Source organism: Leguminivora glycinivorella, chromosome 2 (assembly GCF_023078275.1).
Source record: "Leguminivora glycinivorella isolate SPB_JAAS2020 chromosome 2, LegGlyc_1.1, whole genome shotgun sequence".
Classification (NCBI taxonomy): Eukaryota; Metazoa; Arthropoda; class Insecta; order Lepidoptera; family Tortricidae; genus Leguminivora; species Leguminivora glycinivorella.
In genome coordinates, this window is record NC_062972.1 from 20,743,161 (window position 1) to 20,765,995 (window position 22,835).

General features: G+C 36.7%; 1 protein-coding gene across 1 annotated transcript in view; it reads right to left on the reverse strand.

Annotated features, from left to right (window-relative positions):
• Nucleotides 1-9,066: 9,066 nt before the first annotated feature.
• The window catches only part of LOC125240339 (ras-related protein Rab-11A), a 33,703-nt gene continuing 19,934 nt past the window's right edge, over nt 9,067-22,835 (reverse strand). The window contains exons 4-6 of the mRNA XM_048148237.1: nt 13,250-13,365; nt 12,371-12,505; nt 9,067-11,128 (exon numbers count right to left, since the gene is read on the reverse strand). Coding sequence (XP_048004194.1) covers nt 12,375-12,505; nt 13,250-13,365 — 247 coding nt within the window. The 3' untranslated portion in view covers nt 9,067-11,128; nt 12,371-12,374. The remainder of the gene's footprint in view (nt 11,129-12,370; nt 12,506-13,249; nt 13,366-22,835) is intronic.

The following is a 22,835-nucleotide window of genomic DNA, read 5'->3' on the forward strand; positions in this document are numbered from 1 at the left end:
AATTGAAACACCCACTTTTGTATGAAACACATTAATATTTTTTTATGACTATTCCATAGAATTATATCTTACTGTTTCATAATAACCAAAATGTTAAATTTATATGTAAGAAGTTACCGAAACAAAGAAGATTAAAAGTCAAGTATTTCTTTTTTTACATACGTTTCTTATGTCAAGATATTGAAAGAATCTTCAGGCGCTGATATTTATTGTATAGTGTCTTCTACAAAAGTGATCTTTTGGTGGTCTGTTTTTGTAACACGGCAGTCATTAATAAAGATATGAATAAAAACATTTCTTTATTTTTCCCAAATTTATAAGGGGTGTTTCAAATGACCTCGCATAGTGTTTCAATTGACAACCATGTGGGGTCAATTGAACCACTCTCCCGCTTCCTCTTTAATTTCATAATACAAGATAACCATGGGCAACATACCTTTAAAACTAATTTTGTTTAAAAGCCAAATAAATTTCCTTCTTAAAAATAACTTTCTTATCTTCCTAACTATTCAAATTAAAATGCTACAAGCGATTAAGTATAAATTGTTTCAGTTGTCCCCGGTCTACCCTACCCTACTGCTATCAATATAAACTTTGTCAAGTCAACTAAGCATGATTTAAATTTAAATTTAATTTTAGTTTAGAATACCTACTGTTAATGTTAGTGTAGTGTTATAGTATTTTATGCAACAGGCGTTTAAAGGAGGTCAAAAAAGACGAGTGGCGTGGGTAACAATTTGAGGCGAAGCCGAAAATTGTTATTAAGGCGCCACGAGTATTTTTTGACTCAGTTAAACACCGTTGCATACAATACTTTTTCTACGACCATGCACTTACTTTTGAATAGTTTTCTAGAATAACTTTCGTAAATTCGCACTGTTTCCTATAAGTATTTTGACTTGTCCTCTGCAATGTTTCTGCACTCAACTCACCCTGTCGCTCGCACTCCCCCGCGCCGCCGCCCGCCCCCGGCCGGCGCCCCGCGGCCCGCTATATCCCTTAAAACAATGCTTTAAGAGCTATATCGTATGCGTGGGTGCGCGGGGCGCCGGGCGGGGGCGGGCATCTTTTATGTAGGGTTTTAACGATCTATGCACGACACGGTAAATGACGAATAACAACACGGGAGTAGAAAAAGTATTTTATAACCCATATGTTTTAGTGAGAACTTTTAAGGGGGTAGATGTATGTTTACCTATACCCACTCGAATGTTATGTTTTATGTACATTTATTCCTGTTTGTTTCTCCAATAAAGAAAAAAAAACATACTTAATTCATAGGTACAAAGAATCGTACCTCGATTTTTTTAGCGCTACCTATTAAATACTATAATAACCAGGAATAGATGTCATGTTCATGATTTCAAAATAAAGAAATATGTCATTTGTTCCTATGAAAAATAAACGCACACATATTTGGGGAAAATATGATTTTGGCCACTTTCAGCACAGTATAACAAAGAGTACTATCGTACAGTATGGCCACTCCCCGCTGAAAGTGCCGTCCACCCCCTCTCGGTTACCTCACAGTTACCGCCTGTCAAAAACGCGAACAGTCGGGATGTCATATGTCACTCATGCTTGTAAGCATAGTACGCGTTCACCTACACGAGCTTAAACTGTGTGCTAAGAACGCGCCTCTTTCATATATTTGATTGCCAGTGTCCGAGGTGTGCTTTCAGGCTGCGAAACAGCGCCATCTAGTTTTAAGCCTAAAAGGCCCATACATTTCAGGGGTACGCTTTTTTGTATGGGCTTTGTCAGTCCAGTATTAAATCGTTCTTGCTAAAAGTATTGATATTCATGTTGGTGGCCGATCGTAGAATACGGCAGAACACGAGACTCCTAGGCATATTGTGAAACGTCGCCAAGTCATGATTTGGCTTAGTAACATTCGCCGTATCGTTCAAAACTCACCGCTTAACGATTTGCCCAGTGACGTTTATGCAGATCATGAAATTCCTAGGCATATCATGAAACGCCGCCATTTCATTATTTCACCCAGTAAAACCCGCCAGTGGCATTTAAGCAGATCATGTGATTCCCAGGCATATCATTCAATACTTAAATAGGGTGTCCAAAATTGAAGCATAAAATGCAAAAAAAAACATAATAAGTAGGTAAGGTGTACTCGGGTAATTCCGAACGTCGAAAACCGTCGGCAAATTCCGAAAAGGGACCCTTATTACTATGGAATCACGGGTGATTATCAAGGATCGGACAAACGCCCGTCATTTCGAAAATGTAACCCTGTTCCGTACAGCAGAGACTTCCTTATGTTAATAAAAAAATTGTAAGTGTTTTATAAATTTATTGGACCATATAATTTATATCCAGTGACAAATTAGTTAATGATTATTATTACGAAAATTACTTTCGCCAATAAAATAGAATGACCAAATTTTTTTCTAAATTTTCAGGTGTGAGCCTATAACGACGTGAATTTAGGACCCATTTATGCGTTGAAAAAGTCCGTTCACAGTCTACGGACGTCATAGGGGCATATGTAATCGTTGACATTGGTATATTGTTTTCCCAATATGATTGTGCCTCGGAGTTAATTTTCTCATGAATTTCGAAAAATTTGTTTCCGCAATTCGAAATATTAAGAAATTAATAAAAATCCCCAGTTTAAAAAAATATTTTCTGTACATAAAAAAATATTTCCAAGTCATCTCACAAAAAATTCTTGAACTACAAAGGACGAAGTTACACATAAAAAAAGCATTTAAAATTGTTAAGGACATAAGGACTGTTTTACAAAATATTCCCGGGAGTTTTAGGGCAGTTCTCAGGAGGCGCGTTTTTACGTGTCCAATGCAAAAAACGTCAAAACGGACTGTTCTAAAAATCTGAATTAATTCAGGCATAATCTTTAGCCTCTGTTCTATTTGGTACACTATAAAATGATTTATTTATTATATGTATAATATAAGTAATAAAATATTTAATGCGGAAAATGACCTTCGGTGGGCATGTCCCGCACCCAGAATATGCAAAACAAAAAATCATAACTCAAGATGGAGTTGTTAATCGCAGTTGTTATAGATATTCACGTATAAGGTATTAGTTACCCTATCATATTTTCTGTATAAAAATAATATGTCAGCTAAACTCATCGAGCAAAGACAAATTTACCATGTGTCCCGGGCTAGTGACTGATTTCGGTGTAATTTTTTAAACATGACAGAATTCTTACAAATTAGTAGATTAGGGACATAGTGGCACAAATATAGTTAGTTTTAGCTATGTTTTAACCATTCAGTGTAGAGGAGATCAAGTACCGTTTTATAAAGGGGACTTTTTGAAGGTTTCTCAATCGTTCGCAGGGTTTGGTCCCATGTTTTTTTACCATTCGGTGGATCAATTTACTCCCATAGTTTAAGTGCATTTGTCGTTATGTACGGTACTAATAAATCCTTTAAAGTATGTTATTACGTCATTATGACACCTCCTCTGTATCATGCAAGCTATTGCAGTTATCTCCAAAAAAGCTATAAAATTTGATATCAGTGGAGTTGATTTCCGTGGTTTCGGTGGATTTTTTTACCACTGATATCAAAAAAAGTGACCACCGACTTCGATTGCCACGTTGTAAACTGATTAAATGTCCATTATTTTCTAACATTTCATACTTAAATAGTACGATATACTTTGTAAAAACTAATAACTAGGTTTCTAAGCAAATTAAGCCATACTATGGGTGCAAAATTCTCTACTCAATAACGACTAGCATATTACCTATGCTATATGCATGACTATTTATTATGTAAAATTTAGTAAAATTGCGTGATTATGAGCCTTTTTACATGACCCTTCATCGAATTAAAATGAAAAATATCAATAAATTGAATAATACGTTATATATTAAGTTGATATGTGGAATAATGTGTAAAAAATTGAATTCGGTGGGGCAAATTGATTACAGTGCCCATACATAATTTCGGTGATTTTAAAATGTCAAATTTCTTACAAACTATAAGGTTCTAATGGAGGCCTCCACCACCAATATTTTTTATATTTAGGCTAGATTTTAGTAAATTGACTGACATATCAATAAAGTAGTAAATAAAAATCAGCACCGAAATCAGGCACCGAACGTCATCCCTGAGAATCGCCCTTTAGATCTACAGCTATGTCAAAATTTCAAGCAATTTTTAATAGGAATCCTGACTACATCACCGTGAAACAAATTCATGAGAAAATTAACTCCGAGGCACAATCATATTGGGAGAACAATATACCAATGTCAACGATTACATATGCCCCTATGACGTCCGTAGACTGTGAACGGACTTTTTCAACGCATAAATGGGTCCTAAATTCACGTCGTTATAGGCTCACACCTGAAAATTTAGAAAAAATTTTGGTCATTCTATTTTATTGGCGAAAGTAATTTTCGTAATAATAATCATTAACTAATTTGTCACTGGATATAAATTATATGGTCCAATAAATTTATAAAACACTTACAATTTTTTTAACATAAGGAAGTCTCTGCTGTACGGAACAGGGTTACATTTTCGAAATGACGGGCGTTTGTCCGATCCTTGGTGATTATCATTTGAATTTCGGAATTTTCCGACGGTTTTCGACGTTCGGAATTACCCGAGTACACCTTACAATATTTAATTAAATACTTTGTATTTTATTAAATATTGGAAAAGGATAATTTAATATTATAACAAATATTAAATTATCCTTTTCAATAATTTTGATAAAACTATCGTATCGTGAGACATTAATTTTATACAATCGTGATATAATAAAGCATAGTTAACATAGTATTGGCACGCGTTTAGCGACGAATAAAAAAAATATATTTAAAAATTAAAAAAAACTGATAATCACATCTTAATTTTAATACGTTGATAACTCTATATTAGAAATTTTGTTGATCTAACTTTTTGCGTTTGTAAGTTATTGATGGATGGACGTTGACCGGCGAAAATGCACTGTGAACAAATACGTGAAAAATCCCCTTGGTCTGGGTCAATGATTGCTAAATTGTTGAATTTCCAGAAAACTACTAGGCAATAATTATTGCCCAAATCATTATTTCATTAAAGGACAATTAAATAATAGTGGCAAAATAATTCAAAATATCCACTCCTTGCGGTCCACACGGAATCAACAGACAAAAAAGATGGATGAAAATCTTGTTCAGAGGATGATGAATACAATTTTCAGAAAAGTCCGTAATTTTGTGCATAAACATACTGAATGATTGATATATATGTGACACGCTATAAATTAATAAACGATCTTTTATATTCTGCAATAAAAAATATTGTTTACTTTTTTCTTTTCATTTAAAAATTAAATTCCTCCCATCGCGTACCAATTCTAAATTAACTATGCTTTACAAAGCTTTTCAGTCGAGTACCATGTTTAGGCCACAAAGCTTGCTGAGAGGCCTAATAGTATAATACGGTACGAGAGTGAAAAGCTTAAATATTATATCACTATTGTATTGTATACAATACTTTTTCTATGAGTCATCATCTTCATCATCAATGGACGAAAAATATTATCATTGAAGTTAAAATTAATCTTAATAGCGTCGTTCACCGTTGTATCAACATCGAATTACCTGGCAACCAATTGTTTGTAATAACCATCTCTGATTGTTCGATAATAGTATTTTTTCTACTCCCGTGTTGTTATTCGTCATTTACCGTGTCGTGCATAGATCGTTAAAACCCTACATAAAAGATGCCCGCCCCCGCCCGGCGCCCCGCGCACCCACGCATACGATATAGCTCTTAAAGCATTGTGAGGATGCCTTTAAGGGATATAGCGGGCCGCGAGGCGCCGGCCGGGGGCGGGCGGCGGCGCGGGGGAGTGCGAGCGACAGGGTGAGTGCAGAAACATTGCAGAGAACAAGTCAAAATACTTATAGGAAACAGTGCGAATTTCACGAAAGTTATTCTAGAAAACTATTCAAAAGTAAGTGCATGGTCGTAGAAAAAGTATTGTATGCAACGGTGTTTAACTGAGTCAAAAAATACTCGTGGCGTCTTAATAACAATTTTCGGCTTCGCCTCAAATTGTTACCCACGCCACTCGTCTTTTTTGACCTCCTTTAAACGCCTGTTGCATAAAATACTATTATGCAACAGGCGTTTAGAGGTCAAAAAAGACGAGTGGCGTGGGTAACAATTTGAGGCGAAGCCGAAAATTGTTATTAAGACGCCACGAGTATTTTTTGACTCAGTTAAACACCGTTGCATACAATACTTACTTTTTCTACGACCATGCACTTACTTTTGAGTAGTTTTCTAGAATAACTTTCGTGAAATTCACACTGTTTCCTGTATTTTGACGCAAAGGTTTGAACTGTCAGCTCAGCTGCCCAAAGCCTTCCCGCGCACGCGCGCAGTATCGTTATAACAATGCGTTGCCATGGTTACAGAGTCAAACAATGCGTTTTCGGTTTTTTCGATACTGCGCGCATGCGCGGAAAGCCGGCGGACGCTGGCTTTGGGGAATAGACTTTTATGTAGGGTTTTAAAGATCTATGCACGACCCTGTAAATGACGAATTACAGTTCGGCAGTAGAAAAAAAAATAGTATAGAACTTGTATGAAATTTTATTTTTGAATTTTTTTTAGTTAACTAAAGTGAAGTGTAATGAAATATTATGGTTGACTAAGTGTCAAAGACTATCCAACACTGAAAAGTCAGCACGTATACAGAGTGGGGCCTGTAACAAAGGCGAAGAATTGAACTGTAGGCTATTCTCCTTATACTGATCAACATTTGTTCAGTGACTTTTAAAGATTATGAAGTCTTTAAATTTTTAATTTTTCATACAAAATAAATATTAGCTTCAATGTACGCCATTATTGTTGTCATTGACGTTGTCTGTCATACTTTAGACTTAACAGAATTCGCAATACATTACCTCTTAGAAAAAACTTTCAATGGTGATAAAAATCAAAATAAAAGTTATTTTTAAAAGTCACCGAACAAATGTTGATCAGTATAAGGAAAATAGCCTAGAGTTCAATTCTTCGCCTTTGTTACAGGCCCCACTCTGTAGTTTAGTCTGTGGTGTCCTAATTGACAGATTAAAGTCGACGAGTAGAAAAATTAAATTATAGATTAAAATAAAACCATCGGTTACGGTTACGGTCGACCATCTACCGCGAAGTGACTTAGGCACAGAACACCCCACTAGAAGCCAAATGCAAGCGATATTGTTCGAGACGCAAATCACCAATCCTTGCGGGGTGAGGCGGGCGCGCACGGTGCTGCCATTGGTCGTTTCAAATAATGGCGCGCCTTTATGATTAGCAGTAGGGATGGGAATGGGACATGTCTATTATAGACAATGGTACCGGTACCAGTACTGTGGTGAATTTGTTTTGCAACAAATTATAATATTATAATTAAATTATAATAAGGCCTAGTTACCCTTCGGGTTGGAAGGTCAGATGGCAGTCGCTTTCATAAAACTAGTGCCTACGCCAAATCTTGGTAGTAGTTTCCAAAGCGGACCCCAGGCTCCCATGAGCCGTGGCGAATGCCGATGCCGGGATAACGCAAGGAGGATGATAATTGTGATAGCATCTCAATAAAAATCATTTTAGTAACTAATAACTAAACTGTGCATTTTTACTTACGTTTACTAAGTTAAATAACCAACTAAATATTCTAAACTAATCAATGAACTAAATACCACTACAGACTCTACAGATTCTAGATAATTATTCACTATTACAAATCTGCTTTCTTTTATATTTCATAAAATGGTAGCACATGGTACGAACGGCAGTACGAAGTTCCCGCAACAGACATAAACTAACATGGCCCCATGCCTAGTCGTTTACGTGAAAGGGATAGCATATCACATTGTTAATTCGGTAAAGAGGGATGGACGCGCCTCGGCGCCGCTCAGAACAACCATATTGACCAGTATAAATGAACTCCGCGGACAATAAACAATATTCAACAAAATAATTAATTTGACTTAACTGTGGAATGTTGTTCCATCTTTTTTACATGTAGAAGTGTTAGAAGACTTGCCACACCAGTTTATGCTGTAAGAGACCATTGTTTGCAACCAAAATTGATTATTTAAGATTTTTTCCCGAGCGGACACGGACACTGTTAGCGGGTCGTATACTTGGGCGCTACTGATCGGTGTCGCACGCGTTCAAACTTTTATAAACCTGATTTGTCGTATGTTTGGTGACCGCGAGTCGCCCTGTAAGGGCCATCTTGTTGTATTGATCTGTGGACTTAGGCAAGCGCCGCACACAGCCGCCATCCGCGCCACCAATGGCCAAGAAAGAAACTATTCTACGAAGTGCTCGATATAGAGCTAGGAATATCGACGAATGCGTTGCTTTAATCGATCTGCCGTGTTGTTTATCAGGCACATCGTAATATGCCTGGCCAACTTTTAGGCATTTCATGATTTGGCGGCGTTTCACGATATGCCTAAGAATCTCATATTCTGCCGGATTCTACGATCGGCCGCTGACATTCATATTCTAATCGAAATTAGTTTGATGATTCCTATGTCGTTGGAAAATCCAATGTTCCGGGTTTCCGGGAACTGGATGCATCATCGAATTGCCTTGGTTCATTTTGGTATAGGTAGATAGACGGTTTTAGTGACATATACAATTTTATTGATAAATTAAAACTGATCATTAAGAAATCATGAGCGTAATGACGCCTTCGAACGATTCGTAACTGTTTTTCTTCTCTACGAGTTTTACATAGTTAACTGCTATACCTGCTAGAGGTATTAGTTGTATTACTAAACGACCTACGTAGAGGTATTACTTTACCAACTAGCCGCATCTGCAAAGTCTAGTTACTTCAGAGAAGTCCTGCCTGCGGCTGTCGCGAATCATAACATTTGTTATCAATATACCCCTTGCTTTCCTTGTTGCACATGCACAATGTATATTTACTATAGATTCAGTTAAATAATTATCATTATACGACAAGTCTACCCGACAATTAAGGATAAGGAAGAAAGTCAAAATTGTCATCAGATCACTAGACGTAGTAGGATATACAAGAACTTAGAAATCAAACTCCAACAAATTTACATTATATTTTATTATCTTTGTCTTTAATAAAGTAATTACAGATAGGCACTAAAAAAATAACCATGCATATGTAAAGACCATAATACAATTATATATTTCTTAATACGAACACCGCATATTCATGTATCGAAAATAATCCAAGCCACAATGGCAGAACGGCGCGTAGGGAGCCTCGGGCTGTCGACGATCAATTTTCAAATACCTTACTTAGCAATCCTTAAAGCTTATATTACAATTCTATGTTAAGCTATCTTTCATCCATGATGGAACGGAGACTGTGTATGCGCTGTTGTTGTTAAGGTTTTTATTATGCGTTCGTAGGTACCATTTATAGGTGAAGATACAAGTCTAGTATTAAAGACATGCCTTGTAAGAGCGAGCAGTCGTTGCGGGCGACTGAAATGCACCAGCGGCCTGCATATGGCGGGGGCCGCCGGCTGAGTGTGCGCCGCCCGCGCCCGCGCCCGCGCTCCGCGCCGCACTCCGTCACACCCGCCGTACACGGACTCGTAGCTCGGCGGCGACGGACCGACATCATCTGTCTACTGTTTCATTTACTCTCCGGCTTGTACTTGATGCGTCAAAATTATTCATTGACTTCAATAACATACAGATGTGTATGGCCTCCGCTATATATTTTTTGCATTTTATTCATAATTTGAATATGATTTTACTTACAATTATTGGTGTTTTAATTTAGATCTAATAAACTGAATTTTTACGTGCTCGTGTCAAATAAACATTGAATCCGTGTACGGCCGGCGACGACCCGCCACCCGGTCTTTTCCAGAACAAGGGCAAAAATTAATTAAAAGCTTCAATAAAAATGTACATGACCAGCCATGTCCAAGGCACATAATATCCGTAAACAAAATCGTCCCTTTAAAAAAGCTATTCATTACTTGACACTACCGCTAGTGTAATACGAAAACAATAAGACATTTTAAATATCAAGCTATTTATTTGTGTGCTATTTAACAGTTACTCTTTTAAAACATTAATTATAAATTTCGTTCACCCGAATTTATTGCTCTGTTTATAATTATAAAGGGAAATGTCAATATATCTAGTAGCATAACGCCAACTAAATCAGGTTGAGATAACTATGCATTAATTAACTAAATAAATAGATATAACATGAACTATAAACTAAAGTCGAAAGAAAAACGTTGCTCCCTTAAATAAACATTAAATCCAATATTAAATCACTTGTTAAGAGCGCCAAATCATTCAGTGCGAACTGAAGCTCTCTAGTTTATAAAGTCTGTAACAATTATTTAACTTTTTCGTTCGGACACTAGATACTTAGATACCGATAAATCGACAATTATACAAGCTATCTACATGCGCCACTCTTATGCTGTTTAAGTTTGCTTCTCATTGTTCGCTAAACGAAAGCTCTACTCTATGGCCACAATAAAAGTCATTTTAGCAGAGTATTGAACACGCCCACACTGCATTGAGCACCAAAACTGATGTTTAATCAGTCAATATACGACTAGAATTACTTCTATTGTGATATGGCTGCACGAATGGAGAAAAATAGGCCACTTCCTCAAGTCTATTTACTCGACATGACACATCAATATGTTATAGTTTCTTACAAGATGGACACTTACACGTCAAAAATTAATTAGAATATCTACACACTGTTGTCATGTCCATAATCCATATGTCGATGCCACCTCGATAAAAGAATATTCTTGTTGTGTTTACATCACGTGGAATTTAATGTGTCAGTTTTAGATAAGATCTATTAAAAAATGCGATTTCATATTGCGCCTTAATTCGAGTATCGCCTTATTGTCAACCAACAAATTTGTTACATTTTATCTGACAACGACATAATTGATAAATTCAGTTATTTAGGCTGGTCAAAAAGAAATGAGATAATACGAAGAATCCTATTTTCCTCTGCTAAGGCCGTGAGAGCCGTGCCGCGTTGTGATGATAGCGAGTGGGCGACTATTAGACCACTGTCTGGGAATGATTCGTAATGGTTGCGTTCAGTGTTTCCAACTGTTTTCTCTCCGGCTTTTCTATATTGACTGGACTTTCTGTAAAAGAGCGAACACGAACATTATAAATAACAAAAGTTGACAATCCAAAAAAATAGTTTGTCCCTATACCAATACTTACATCGGAAAGGGACAAACTATTATTAGAGGCTTATTAACACAGAGAACCTCCTATAGAGTAGAAATCTTGTATATTTTGTTCGCGATACGAGTCACCAGTGTTTGGGGTGCGAGGAGCGGGCGGGGAATGTGTTAAGCGCGCTGTGATTGGCCGTTTCAAGGACGGCGGGCAGTCGCGCCAGATGAAAAGGGACAGAAGTATGACTGTCCCTCTACTGACGCGTAAGTGGCCAATGTAAGTTGACCTATGCCGGCTCTGAATAAATTATAAATATGACTTATTTGTGGAATGTAATGCCGTCCGTTTTTAAATTTGAGCTTCTTGTTACCTTTCCACACCATTTCACACTACAGGTGGACATCTTTAAGGCATCAAAATACCCTTTTCCAATTTTTTAGTGCGAAAAACACGCGCTGCTTTCGGGTCTGTTACTTGGTCGCTACTGATCGGGCACGGCGAGCGCCCGCGCTTATATCAGTGCAAATACTAGGAAGGCTGGCGACCGCGAGTCGTCTTGTAATGGATGTCTATAGGGGTTGGTCTGTGCTTATTAACTTCAAGGTTATGAATAAAGGGGTTACATTTTTAAACCATTTCTAGAAAACTAAAACGCTCCTATTCCATCATAATGCCCCTTGTTTGTAACGGTCTATCTATATAAGTTATTTTAGATATTAGAATAGAAAGAGATTCCCTGTATCTATCTCACAACTCTCGGATAATAGTTTTGCACTATTATTTTAGGTTCAAAGAAATCCATTCATAAATTGTTTTCGTTCGTCACGTCATAGTAAAAGTGGACACTACCGTCAGCGTTACTGATGGAGACTGCCAACGACATCTATAATAGAAGTATTAACGTAAGTTACGTGCCACGGGAATAAATATGTGCAGAACTATTTTGAACAGCTGACTGAGAGCCGTCATCTGGACGTGCAAATTTGCTCAGGCAACACAAACTTGCTCGCACTGCCTCGCAAAGCAAGAGGTGCGGCCAGTGGTTCATCAATGATTCCGCCAACGCCAAGGTTTAGGAGGAAGACAGGCGTTTTATGAAGACTAAAATTTGGCCGATGAGCCCTACAAATTTCAAGTTTGCCGCCTTTTTTGGTGCCGAGATTTGGTTGGTCGTGTATAATTAGGTTTAGGTCGGTGAATACCTGTCTACTGGCAGCACTGGCGGCGCACGCTGTCGGACGCGGTGTGCTCGGCGGGCTCGGCGTCGGCGCGGATGACCGCGCCGTCGCCCTCGGGCGGGTCCCGCATCTGCTTCTGCGATACGATCCTGTAGATCTCTGCAACAGCCAAGCATACATGTTAAAGGGGTGTACACTAAGGAACACAGGATTTTGTACCGCGAGAAAAGCGTGCGACGAGTTTTAGCGATTGCGAGGTATTTAATGTTAAATATCAAGTAGGCTATATTTTTTAGCTGCAGTATACATTGTAAGATTGTTTGAGTGAAGTCACATCTATATATAGTCATACTAACGTATGATGACGCTTACGCATAGGAAAGCTTAAAACATATCGTCACTCTTTAAGAAAATCTCGTATCTCACGCTGCTCCTCAAAGTTAAAACGCAGTAAGTCTATATGCATTCCATACATACTTACTACAATTTTCTTTTCATTGACAGACGAAGATACAAGCTTTTTTAAAAGTAGTGACGATATACTAACGAGCGATTTCTCATACACAAAATGCGGCTCGATGCTCATAATTAGATCTGGATCCTAACAATATTTTTTTGTACTACGTCGGTGGCAAACAAGCATACGGTCCAAAATTGAAATATGTACAATGAAAATAAGACACGAGTTTATGACTTTTCTTCAAGCCAACATTTTAACTTACTAAAGTTAAGCTCAAAATCAGTTTTTAAAAATATTATAGTTTTCGTGTGAATTTTTTATGTCATATAGGCCACGCAGCAAAACCTTACATAGCAGATTAATGTATTGCACGTGATCAATGGACCTTGTTGGGCTTGTAGTACTTTAACATGATAAAATGTAGGTTTTCCTTAGTAACTTACCGGTTAAAATATTCTGGAATGCAGGTTCCACATTAGTAGAATCCAGAGCGGAAGTTTCAATAAAACTAAGTCCATTCTTTTCCGCAAATGCCTTTGCCTCTTCTGTTGGGATGGATCTGAAAAGTAAAATTTAAAATAAAAGGATTTTTTTCTTAAACGTTTATTTTGACACTCCTATAAGGGTTCCGTTTTTCCTAATTGAGGTACGGAACCCTAAAAAACGAGTGGCTTGGGTGAGGCGATTTGAGGCGAAGCCGAAAATTGATAATAAAGACGCCACGAGTATTTTTGACTCAGTTAAACACCGTTGCATAGAATACTTTTTCTACGACCATGCACTTAGTTTTAAATAGTTTTCTAGAATACTTTAGTGAAATTCACGCTGTTTCCTGTATTTTGCACTGCCAGCGCAGAGCTGTTCAAAGCTATCCCCCGCCGGCTTACCGCGCACGCGCGCAGTATCTTTATAACAATGCGTTGCCATGGTTACAGAGCCAAACAATGCGTTTTCAATTTTTTTGTTACTGCGCGCGTGCTCGGAAGCCAGCGGGAGCTGGCTTTGGGGAATAGACTTTTATGTAGGATTTCAAAGATCTATGCACGACCCTGTAAATGACGAATAACATTCGAGAGTAGAAAAAATATTTTCATCACACCTGCACTTTAAATGTGCTATTGCACGCAGGCGGAGCGTGAGTTATAGAAAAATCGTTCTCCCAAGGGAATAATGAAATTTCTTGTACCGTACTTAACTTTTTTTACATCTATTTACATATTTTTTACATTGCGAGTGTGATGAAAAACATTGCGTGTAACTCGGGGAGTATGAATATTACTTACTCTCGTTAGTAATATTCAACTTCCTCGTCTTCTTGCACAATGTACTATTAAATATACGCAACAAAAGTCAAAAGTTTCATCATATTTAATCAATCGATTTAGACACGACGACACGATTTGGATTTTTTGTACAGTCAGAAAAAAAGTGGTTTACCACTTTTCGACATTTTATGTGTTTGAAACAGGGATCGGAACCCGTTCCCAAATACCATTTGATATCGTTCTTAAACCGTTACCTATAAATTTTGTTCAATGGGAACAAAATAATTTCGGTTACGGTTCTTATATCGTTCCCTAAACGAACGGTTCATTATAAATTTTGTTCAGTGGGAACAAAATAATTTCGGTTTCGGTTCTTATTTCGTTCCCTCAAAGAACAGTTCCTTACAGTAACGTTTAAATGAACGAACAGAATTTTAGCGTTCCTAAAACCAATATTATTTCGTTCCGAGCCGCGCGGGAGTAGGTATAGCGACTGTAGCGAGCGCCAGAGCCGAACGTTTTCGCCGACGCACGAGCCGCCTTTCGCTGTCTCTTTTTCACACGAAGTTCATGTATATTTCTGTTTCGGTTAGCCGGCCGGCCGCGGCCGGCAATGAAGGTGAAGGTAGGTTGTTTGTTTTGTTTACTTCATTTACTTGAGTTGCAACTTTCGGCGTATAAACAGCGAACGTGCAGTGATAGTGTATGCTTGATATTGAAACTATTAGGATAGGAAGAAACAGCATAGAATATACACCATGTATAAAGGGCGGCAAATTTTAAAATTGTAGGGCTCACCGGCCAATTGTCTTCATAAAACCTGTCTACTTAAAGTTTCACGTTAACGGAATCATTAAAGGATTAAGACGATACAGGAGGCAAGCACGAATTCAGATTTTTAGGTCTTTATCGCCGTCGCGTTGACGGGGGCGGAACCCACAGAGAGGCCCTGTATAGTAAAGTTGTGTGTGCGCGTGGCGCACGCACACAGACGCGTACGCCGGCGGCGCAAGTACTCGCGCTCGAGCCATCGATCTAAACTACCTAGATGCACCATCACGGCTTAGAATGTGTCCGCAGCAAATTGTGCTTAAAAATGTTCTAAGCACAATTGGGCGGTCAGTAGCGCTTCATCCGCCGTGTCGGCAACATGCCTAAGTGCTCCGTAAAAAAGTGCAAAAATAACACCTTATATACGTTAAAAAAGGATGACGTATCGTATTTCCGGTAAGTAATTGTTAATAATTTTATAATGTTATGCATTTGTGGCCAAAATGGCTTCCTAACTTACTAAAAACATTTATTTTCTAGAATAATTAAAGTAAATTCCTTGATTTGGTCTTACGCAGTTTGTCTCTTTCTCTCGCGCTATACTAGTAATGAGCGGACGGCGACAAAAGATGGATGAAGTGGAACATAGTTAAAAATGGAATGATGGAGTCGCTAATTTATATTTTTTGTAAAAGAAGCCTATTTCATATTATTAGTGTATGTATTTATTTATTATTATGGACCAATAAGTCTGAAATAAATGATTTCAATTCAATAAGATTAATACATATCTTATAAATTACTTTAATTATAAAAAGAAACAACCCGGGAATAGCAAATTCGTTTTTAAGTAATAAAAAAGGTTTTTATTCCAGATTCCCAAAACAAGACGTTGAAAGGGAAAAATGGCGCAAGATTATAGCTGAGGAGCGGAGAGAAGATTTACCCACACAAAGCTTTGAAAGAAATTACGTAGAATAATAAATTAATGTCATCATTCAATTCTTCTTTGTTTTAATAGCTACTTAATTCATATTCTCCAAGTGCACCATCCCTCACACACACCACATACAATCCCTCAACTGTTTACCTTCACATAATCGCTACACATACACTCACTACACGCACACACACACATATGTTATATATATTAGACGACCGGTCTGGCTCAGTCGGTAGTGACCCTGCCTGCTAAGCCGCGGTCCTGGGTTCGAATCCCGGTAAGGGCATTTATTTGTGTGATGAGCACAGATATTTGTTCCTGAGTCATGGATGTATCCTATGTATATAAGTATGTATTTATCTATTTAAGTATGTATATCGTCGTTTAGTACCCATAGTACAAGCTTTGCTTAGTTTGGGGCTAAGTTGATCTGTGTAAGGTGTCCCCAATTTCTATTTATTTATTTATAAACATACATACACACACATAGACACACACATATATATATATATATTTAAACAGTTTTTCGCAAAAATACCGCAAATTTCCTCATTCTCGCCTTTCATCTCATAGCGCGACTCCCATGATGCCTCTGTCCATCCTCGTTCCCAATTTAAAAATGGCGTTTAGATTGTTGCAGCGCGAACGAAATTAAACTTATGTTGGTTGCAATAAGACGTAGATTTGTTTAAAAATATGCACACCTGCGATCTGCGGTCATAAAATTTTATGGCTTTCGCGATGATCACATTCATTAATGTCATAACCGCCAATTGCTTGCATTTGAAATTGAACTCTAAGTACTAAGAAATAACGTTGTTTTTGTAAAAAAATTAAAGTAGTTTTTACTACATTGCGAAGTTTTCGTTTGTCAACTAGACGCACACATTTGCAAGTTTTGCAACTAAGCGATCGGACACTTTTGAGTGTCGAATTTGTAGGCGATAGTGTATCTAGGGAAGTTTAAATCGATGGCTCGAGCCGACCGGCGCCCGCAATCGCTCTCTATAGTCTCTATCTATATTTTTCTAGTTTTGGACTTCTGATTTGCGTATAGTTTTGGACTCCGTGAAGTATACTCGTACTGATTTGAATAGAATGCAAATTTGTCATATTTTAGGTATTCTAAATATTATTCCTTACCTTATACATAATGTAATTATCTTAAAAGGAATCATGATACCGAAATAAAGTTATTCGGTATGTAAAAAACTAAAGCCTTTTCGATGTCAAAAAGAAAGTTTAAAATAATTTTGTGATAAAGTAAATATTTTCTGAAAGGATTGGGTTATACCTAGGGATTGCTAATAATATAAAATCCGGATATTCGGATTATTTTTAGGGCAAAATCCGAACTCCGGATTAAATCCGGATTTTTTTTAGTAACTAAAGCCTGACAAGTTTTTATTTGACCCTGGAAGAGTGTCGCTACAAATCGTTTTCATATGGCAATAATGTGCCGACGTCATGTATAATCGGGACAGCGAGTACTGGGTTTCGTTTCGCGTTAATATTTGTAGAAAATTAAAGCATGGTTTTAGAGAATGACAATTTAATAAGCTAGGTTTGAAGACTTGCTACTTCCACACAGCCTAAAATTCATGAAGCTTGTGCCTGTATCGAAGTCGTCGATGTTTATTTTCTTCTTACGTGGGACCTTGTTTTGTACTGGTGGCGATGATGAAACGGCCTCCTTATTTCTTTAAATATTTTTCACGGCAGAGCTAAATACAGACACCATAAATAAGAACAAAAAATATATTAAGCTAAATCGAAACCAACTAATCATTGCATGAGAACATTATTAGGGTGCCCGCCCCCCTACACGTAAAGTGGGGAGAGATTTTTTTTTCATTTCAACCCTGACGTGTGATATACCTATTGTTGGATAGGTATTAAAAAATGAATAGGGGTTTACTACTAACATTTTTTGATATTGTTAATTTTTTCGGAAATAATCGCTCGGAAATGTATGGGACATTTCAGAGGTAAACTTTTGTATGGGCTTTGTCAGTCCCGGTATCTATCGTCCTTGATATTAGGCAAGTCAATGTGCACCTCTAACGACTCTTACGCAGTGGCCATTGAGGCCAATCAATTAAAGGTGAGGAAACAGTCTCAGCTGTTGCCATTAGATTTGGTGAAAATAACATTGATCGCGTTGGATATGGTAAGTATGGTTAAGAAACTAAAGCCTGACCAGAAATATAAATAACTATTGTCAGGCAGGAGTGCGCTGTTATTCTGATGTATGGAGTGACAGTTCAGTATAGTATGATGACTATGAAGAAAATAGTTTTAATGAAATTCCGCTACATGGCGCGTAGTCATATATTTCTGGTCATGCTTTACATGTGTATAAAATAAAACAAAACTTATGAATCTTATGATATAATCTTTCCAGTAATTGCCTATGGGAAAATAACATTGTAGTTACCACTGGTAACAACTTAGTGGTAACTCTGACTAGTGGAATAACCCTTATTTTATAACGATATTTCACTAACGAATGTACCAAAATATGATTGACTTTTACACTGAAGCTATAATTATGATAGAGTACACATAATCTTGACACACATTTAATAATATTTTTCTATTTTATTTTCGAGATCTTCTAAACAAGCCCGTAAATTCTCTTCGGGAACTTGTTCTAACTTTTTTCTTATAACGACTGCAACTATATTACGCTTGCATGAACAAGGGCACATCGCGTCCGGTTCCGGTTCACTATAAATGGATTGCATGGGTTGTGCTCTCTCAAGGACTGCATCTTGGTCCTTAAAAACATTTAAAAACATATCACTATTACAAATTCACACAGATTAAGTAACACACATATTTATACAAATTAGTGCAGATTATATTTTATACAGCTTTCTCACACTATAAGCACTTACATCCAACTCAAGGTCATCAGAATCGCTTGGATATGGGGTAGTTTTTTCTCTATATATATTTTTTTGAAGGCTAGATCTTCATCATCTATGTCAAAGCTTTTATCTGCAATAAAAATATCTTATTTATTTTGCATAATGTACTTACATTTCTAGAAAATTATTACAATAAGTTACAAGCTTTTGAGAATTGGGCCCTTGGTGTATCTACATGGAATACACAACTGTAGTTGGCGAGTGTATTAGTGTCTACACTGTCTACAGACGACCAAACCGACCAAGGTCCAACAAGTACGGGATTGTAAGAGCGGGAGAGCTACGTCAACCGGGGTGGCTTTAGGAAAATTTGGGGTTACTTTGATGGTATTTGAACGGCTTTAAAATTAACATCATTCATTATTTACTGAAACTGTTCATGTAATTAGTAGATAGATAATAGATCAATAAATATTCTTGTAAATCTACCATAGAAAATCGCGAATTTACTTACAGTATGACTTTAAAACTAAATTTTCAAAGTCACCCCTGCGTTTTAAAGCCACCCCGGTTGACCGTATAAGGCTTTCTCATTTTTAGGGTTCCGTAGCCAACTAGGAACCCTTATAGTTTCGCCATGTCTGTCTGTCCGTCCGTCCGTCCGTCCGTCCGTCCGTCCGTCCGTCCGTCCGCGGATAATCTCAGTAACCGTAAGCACTAGAAAGCTGAAATTTGGTATCAATATGTATATCAATCACGCCAACAAAGTGCAAAAATAAAAATGGAAAAAAATGTTTTATTAGGGTACCCCCCTACATGTAAAGTGGGGGCTGATTTTTTTTTTCATTTCAACCCCAACGTGTGATATATTGTTGGATAGGTATTTAAAAATGAATAAGGGTTTACTAAGATCGTTTTTTGATAATATTAATATCTTCGGAAATAATCGCTCCTAAAGGAAAAAAAGTGCGTCCCCCCCCCCCCTCTAACTTTTGAACCATATGTTTAAAAAATATGAAAAAAATCACAAAAGTAGAACTTTATAAAGACTTTCTAGGAAAATTATTTTGAACTTGATAGGTTCAGAAGTTTTTGAGATAAATACGAAAAACTACGGAACCCTACACTGAGCGTGGCCCGACACGCTCTTGGCCGGTTTTTACAAATAACTGCGTCCCTAATTGACATATGTCGTTACGGTCGCCTGTAAGTACCTACTTTAGGAGTGACACCGAATAGGGCTTGTATTGTAATCCGGATATATCCGCTGATTTTGAAATTCGGATAATTTGCTCGTTAAAATCCGGATAAAACGAATAATTCGAATATTGTGAATGACAGAAATACCATTGCAATTTTTAAGAAGCTCATTTGGAAAACAAATTTTAAAGTAAAATTAACACATTTACGATATTAAAGCGATTTATATCAAAAATTACTCCTTGAGTGGCACTACTACCTTATTTTAATAATAGTCATACTAGTTATGAAAAGAAAGCTGCACTTTTGGATGGAAGCAAGTCGCTTTGCATGGTGATAGTAGACATCATAGTAAACGATTTTTTCCGAGGATATCGAAATTTCATCCCTTAAGAAGCCGAGCGTAGCGAGGTGTTTTATGAAAATGAAAAAAATTCTATCTTTTTATTGTATCGTCCGATTTTGACAAAACGTATCTCAAATGAAAGGTATTAATTTGTGTAATTAAAAAAAAATACAAAGAAAAAAATTTAAAATAAAAGTAAGAAAAAAATAATATTTATATTTCCGTCTCGCACTGAATAACTTCAAAGAATGACAGACAAAATGTACAATGTCGATATACAAGTTTTTTTTTAATCGAAGACAGATAAATTTTTAGTTGAAAACTGAAGACCGCATCGAAATCAGATCAGCATTTTTTAAGATACAAGTTGCCAAAGTTGGGAAAGATCGCTTTATATGGCCACTTTGAAATTCCTTTGCCAGAAAGTCAGAAATAATATGTTTTTCGGACACAGAAAAATACATAGTAACAGTACACATCAAAATAAAATTAAAAATTCCGAGGATATTATAATTTCATCCCTTAGAACGACGAGCGTAGCGAGTCGGTTACGAAAACCGAAAAAAAATCTCATTTTTTTGTACGTCGTCCGATTTTGACAAAACATGTTTCATTTGAAAGGTATTACTTTATGTAACTTAAAAAAAATATTGAAAAAAATTGGAAAAAAAATGTAAGATTTAAAAAAAAAACCTTAATTTTCGTATCACACTGAATAACCGCAAAAAACGGTAGACACGGTGTATAATTTCGATATATGATTTTTTTAAATTAAAGACAAATAAATGTATGATTATAAACTAAAAACCGAATCGAAATCGAATCAGTAGTTTTTAAGATGCAATTTGTCAAAGTTGGCTTAGTTTGTTTATATGGTCGCTTATAAATTCCTTAGCCAGAAAGTCAGAAACATTATATTTTTCTCACAGTTAAAAGTATGCATAGGTAATAGACATCATAATAAACAATTTTTTACGAGGATATAAAAAATTCATCCCTTGGAAAGCCGAGCGTAGCGATGTCTGTTACTAAAAACAAAAAAAAGGCAGTTTTTTTTATTGGATCGTCTTTGTAAGGGTTTCTAAGGAATGAAATTTTTATATCCTTGTAAAAAAATGTTTATAATGATGTCTATTACCTATGCATACTTTTAACTGTAAGAAAAATATAATGTTTCTGACTTTCTGGCTAAGGAATTTATATTATAACTATTATAAGCGACCATATAAACAAACTAAGCCAACTTTGACAACTTGCATCTTAAAAACTACTGATTCGATTTCGATTCGGTTTTTAGTTTATAATCATGCATTTATTTTTCTTTAATTTAAAAAAATCATATATCGAAATTATACACCGTGTCTACCGTTTTTTGTGGTTATTCAGTGTGATACGAAAATTAAGGTTTTTTTTTTTAAATCTTACATTTTTTTCCAATTTTTTTCAATATTTTTTTAAGTTACATAAAGTAATACCTTTCAAATGAAACATGTTTTGTCAAAATCGGACGACGTACAAAAAAATGAGATATTTTTTTTCGGTTTTCGTAACCGACCTCGCTACGCTCGTCGTTCTAAGGGATGAAATTATAATATCCTCGGAATTTTTAATTTTAGTTTGATGTGTACTGTTACTATGTATTTTTCTGTGTCAGAAAAACATGTTATTTCTGACTTTCTGGCAAAGGAATTTCAAAGTGGCCATATAAAGCGATCTTTCCCAACTTTGGCAACTTGTATCTTAAAAAATGCTGATCTGATTTCGATGCGGTCTTCAGTTTTCAACTAAAAATTTATCAGTCTTCGATTAAAAAAACTTGTATATCGACATTGTACATTTTGTCTGTCATTCTTTGAAGTTATTCAGTGCGAGACGGAAATTTACTTTTTTTATTTTTTTCTTACTTTTCTTTTAAATTTTTTTTTCTTTGTATTTTTTTTAAATTACACAAATTAATACCTTTCATTTGAGATACGTTTTGTCAAAATCGGACGATACAATAAAAAGATAGAATTTTTTTCATTTTCATAAAACACCTCGCTACGCTCGGCTTCCTAAGAGATGAAATTTCGATATCCTCGGAAAAAATCGATTACTATAATGTCTACTATCACCATGCAAAGCGGCTTGCTTCCATCCAAAAGTGCAGCTTTTGGCCAAAAATTCTCCATAACAAGTATGACTATAAGTAAATAAACTAGTTTTTTAAAGGTGCGCGGGGCCCGAGGGCCCCGCGGTCTTTCTTGTTGCTTTTTTGTTTTATTTTTGCTTTGCTTGTTTGTTTTTTTGCTTTGCTTTTTTGCTTTTTTGTTTCTTTGCTTAGCTTGTTTGTTTTTTTGCTTTACTTGTTTGCTTTTTTGCTTTAGCCTTTGTGTGCTTCGATTGGAAGCACTCTCTGCCCGCAGCTCGGCCTGCGGCCTTCGCGTGCTTGGGAGCCTGTCAGACACGCTCCGGGCCTTCGGCCCTCCGCGTAGTTACTGTGGGGGTTGTAGGGAAGTTGGAGCTTAAACACGATCCAATAGTTAAAGTGTCTTGAGAAGCTCACGACGGGCCTGCGGCCTGCGGCCTCCGGCCCGTCGTTTCGCTTCTCTAAGACACTTTTACTATTGGGTCGTGTTTAAGCTCCAACTT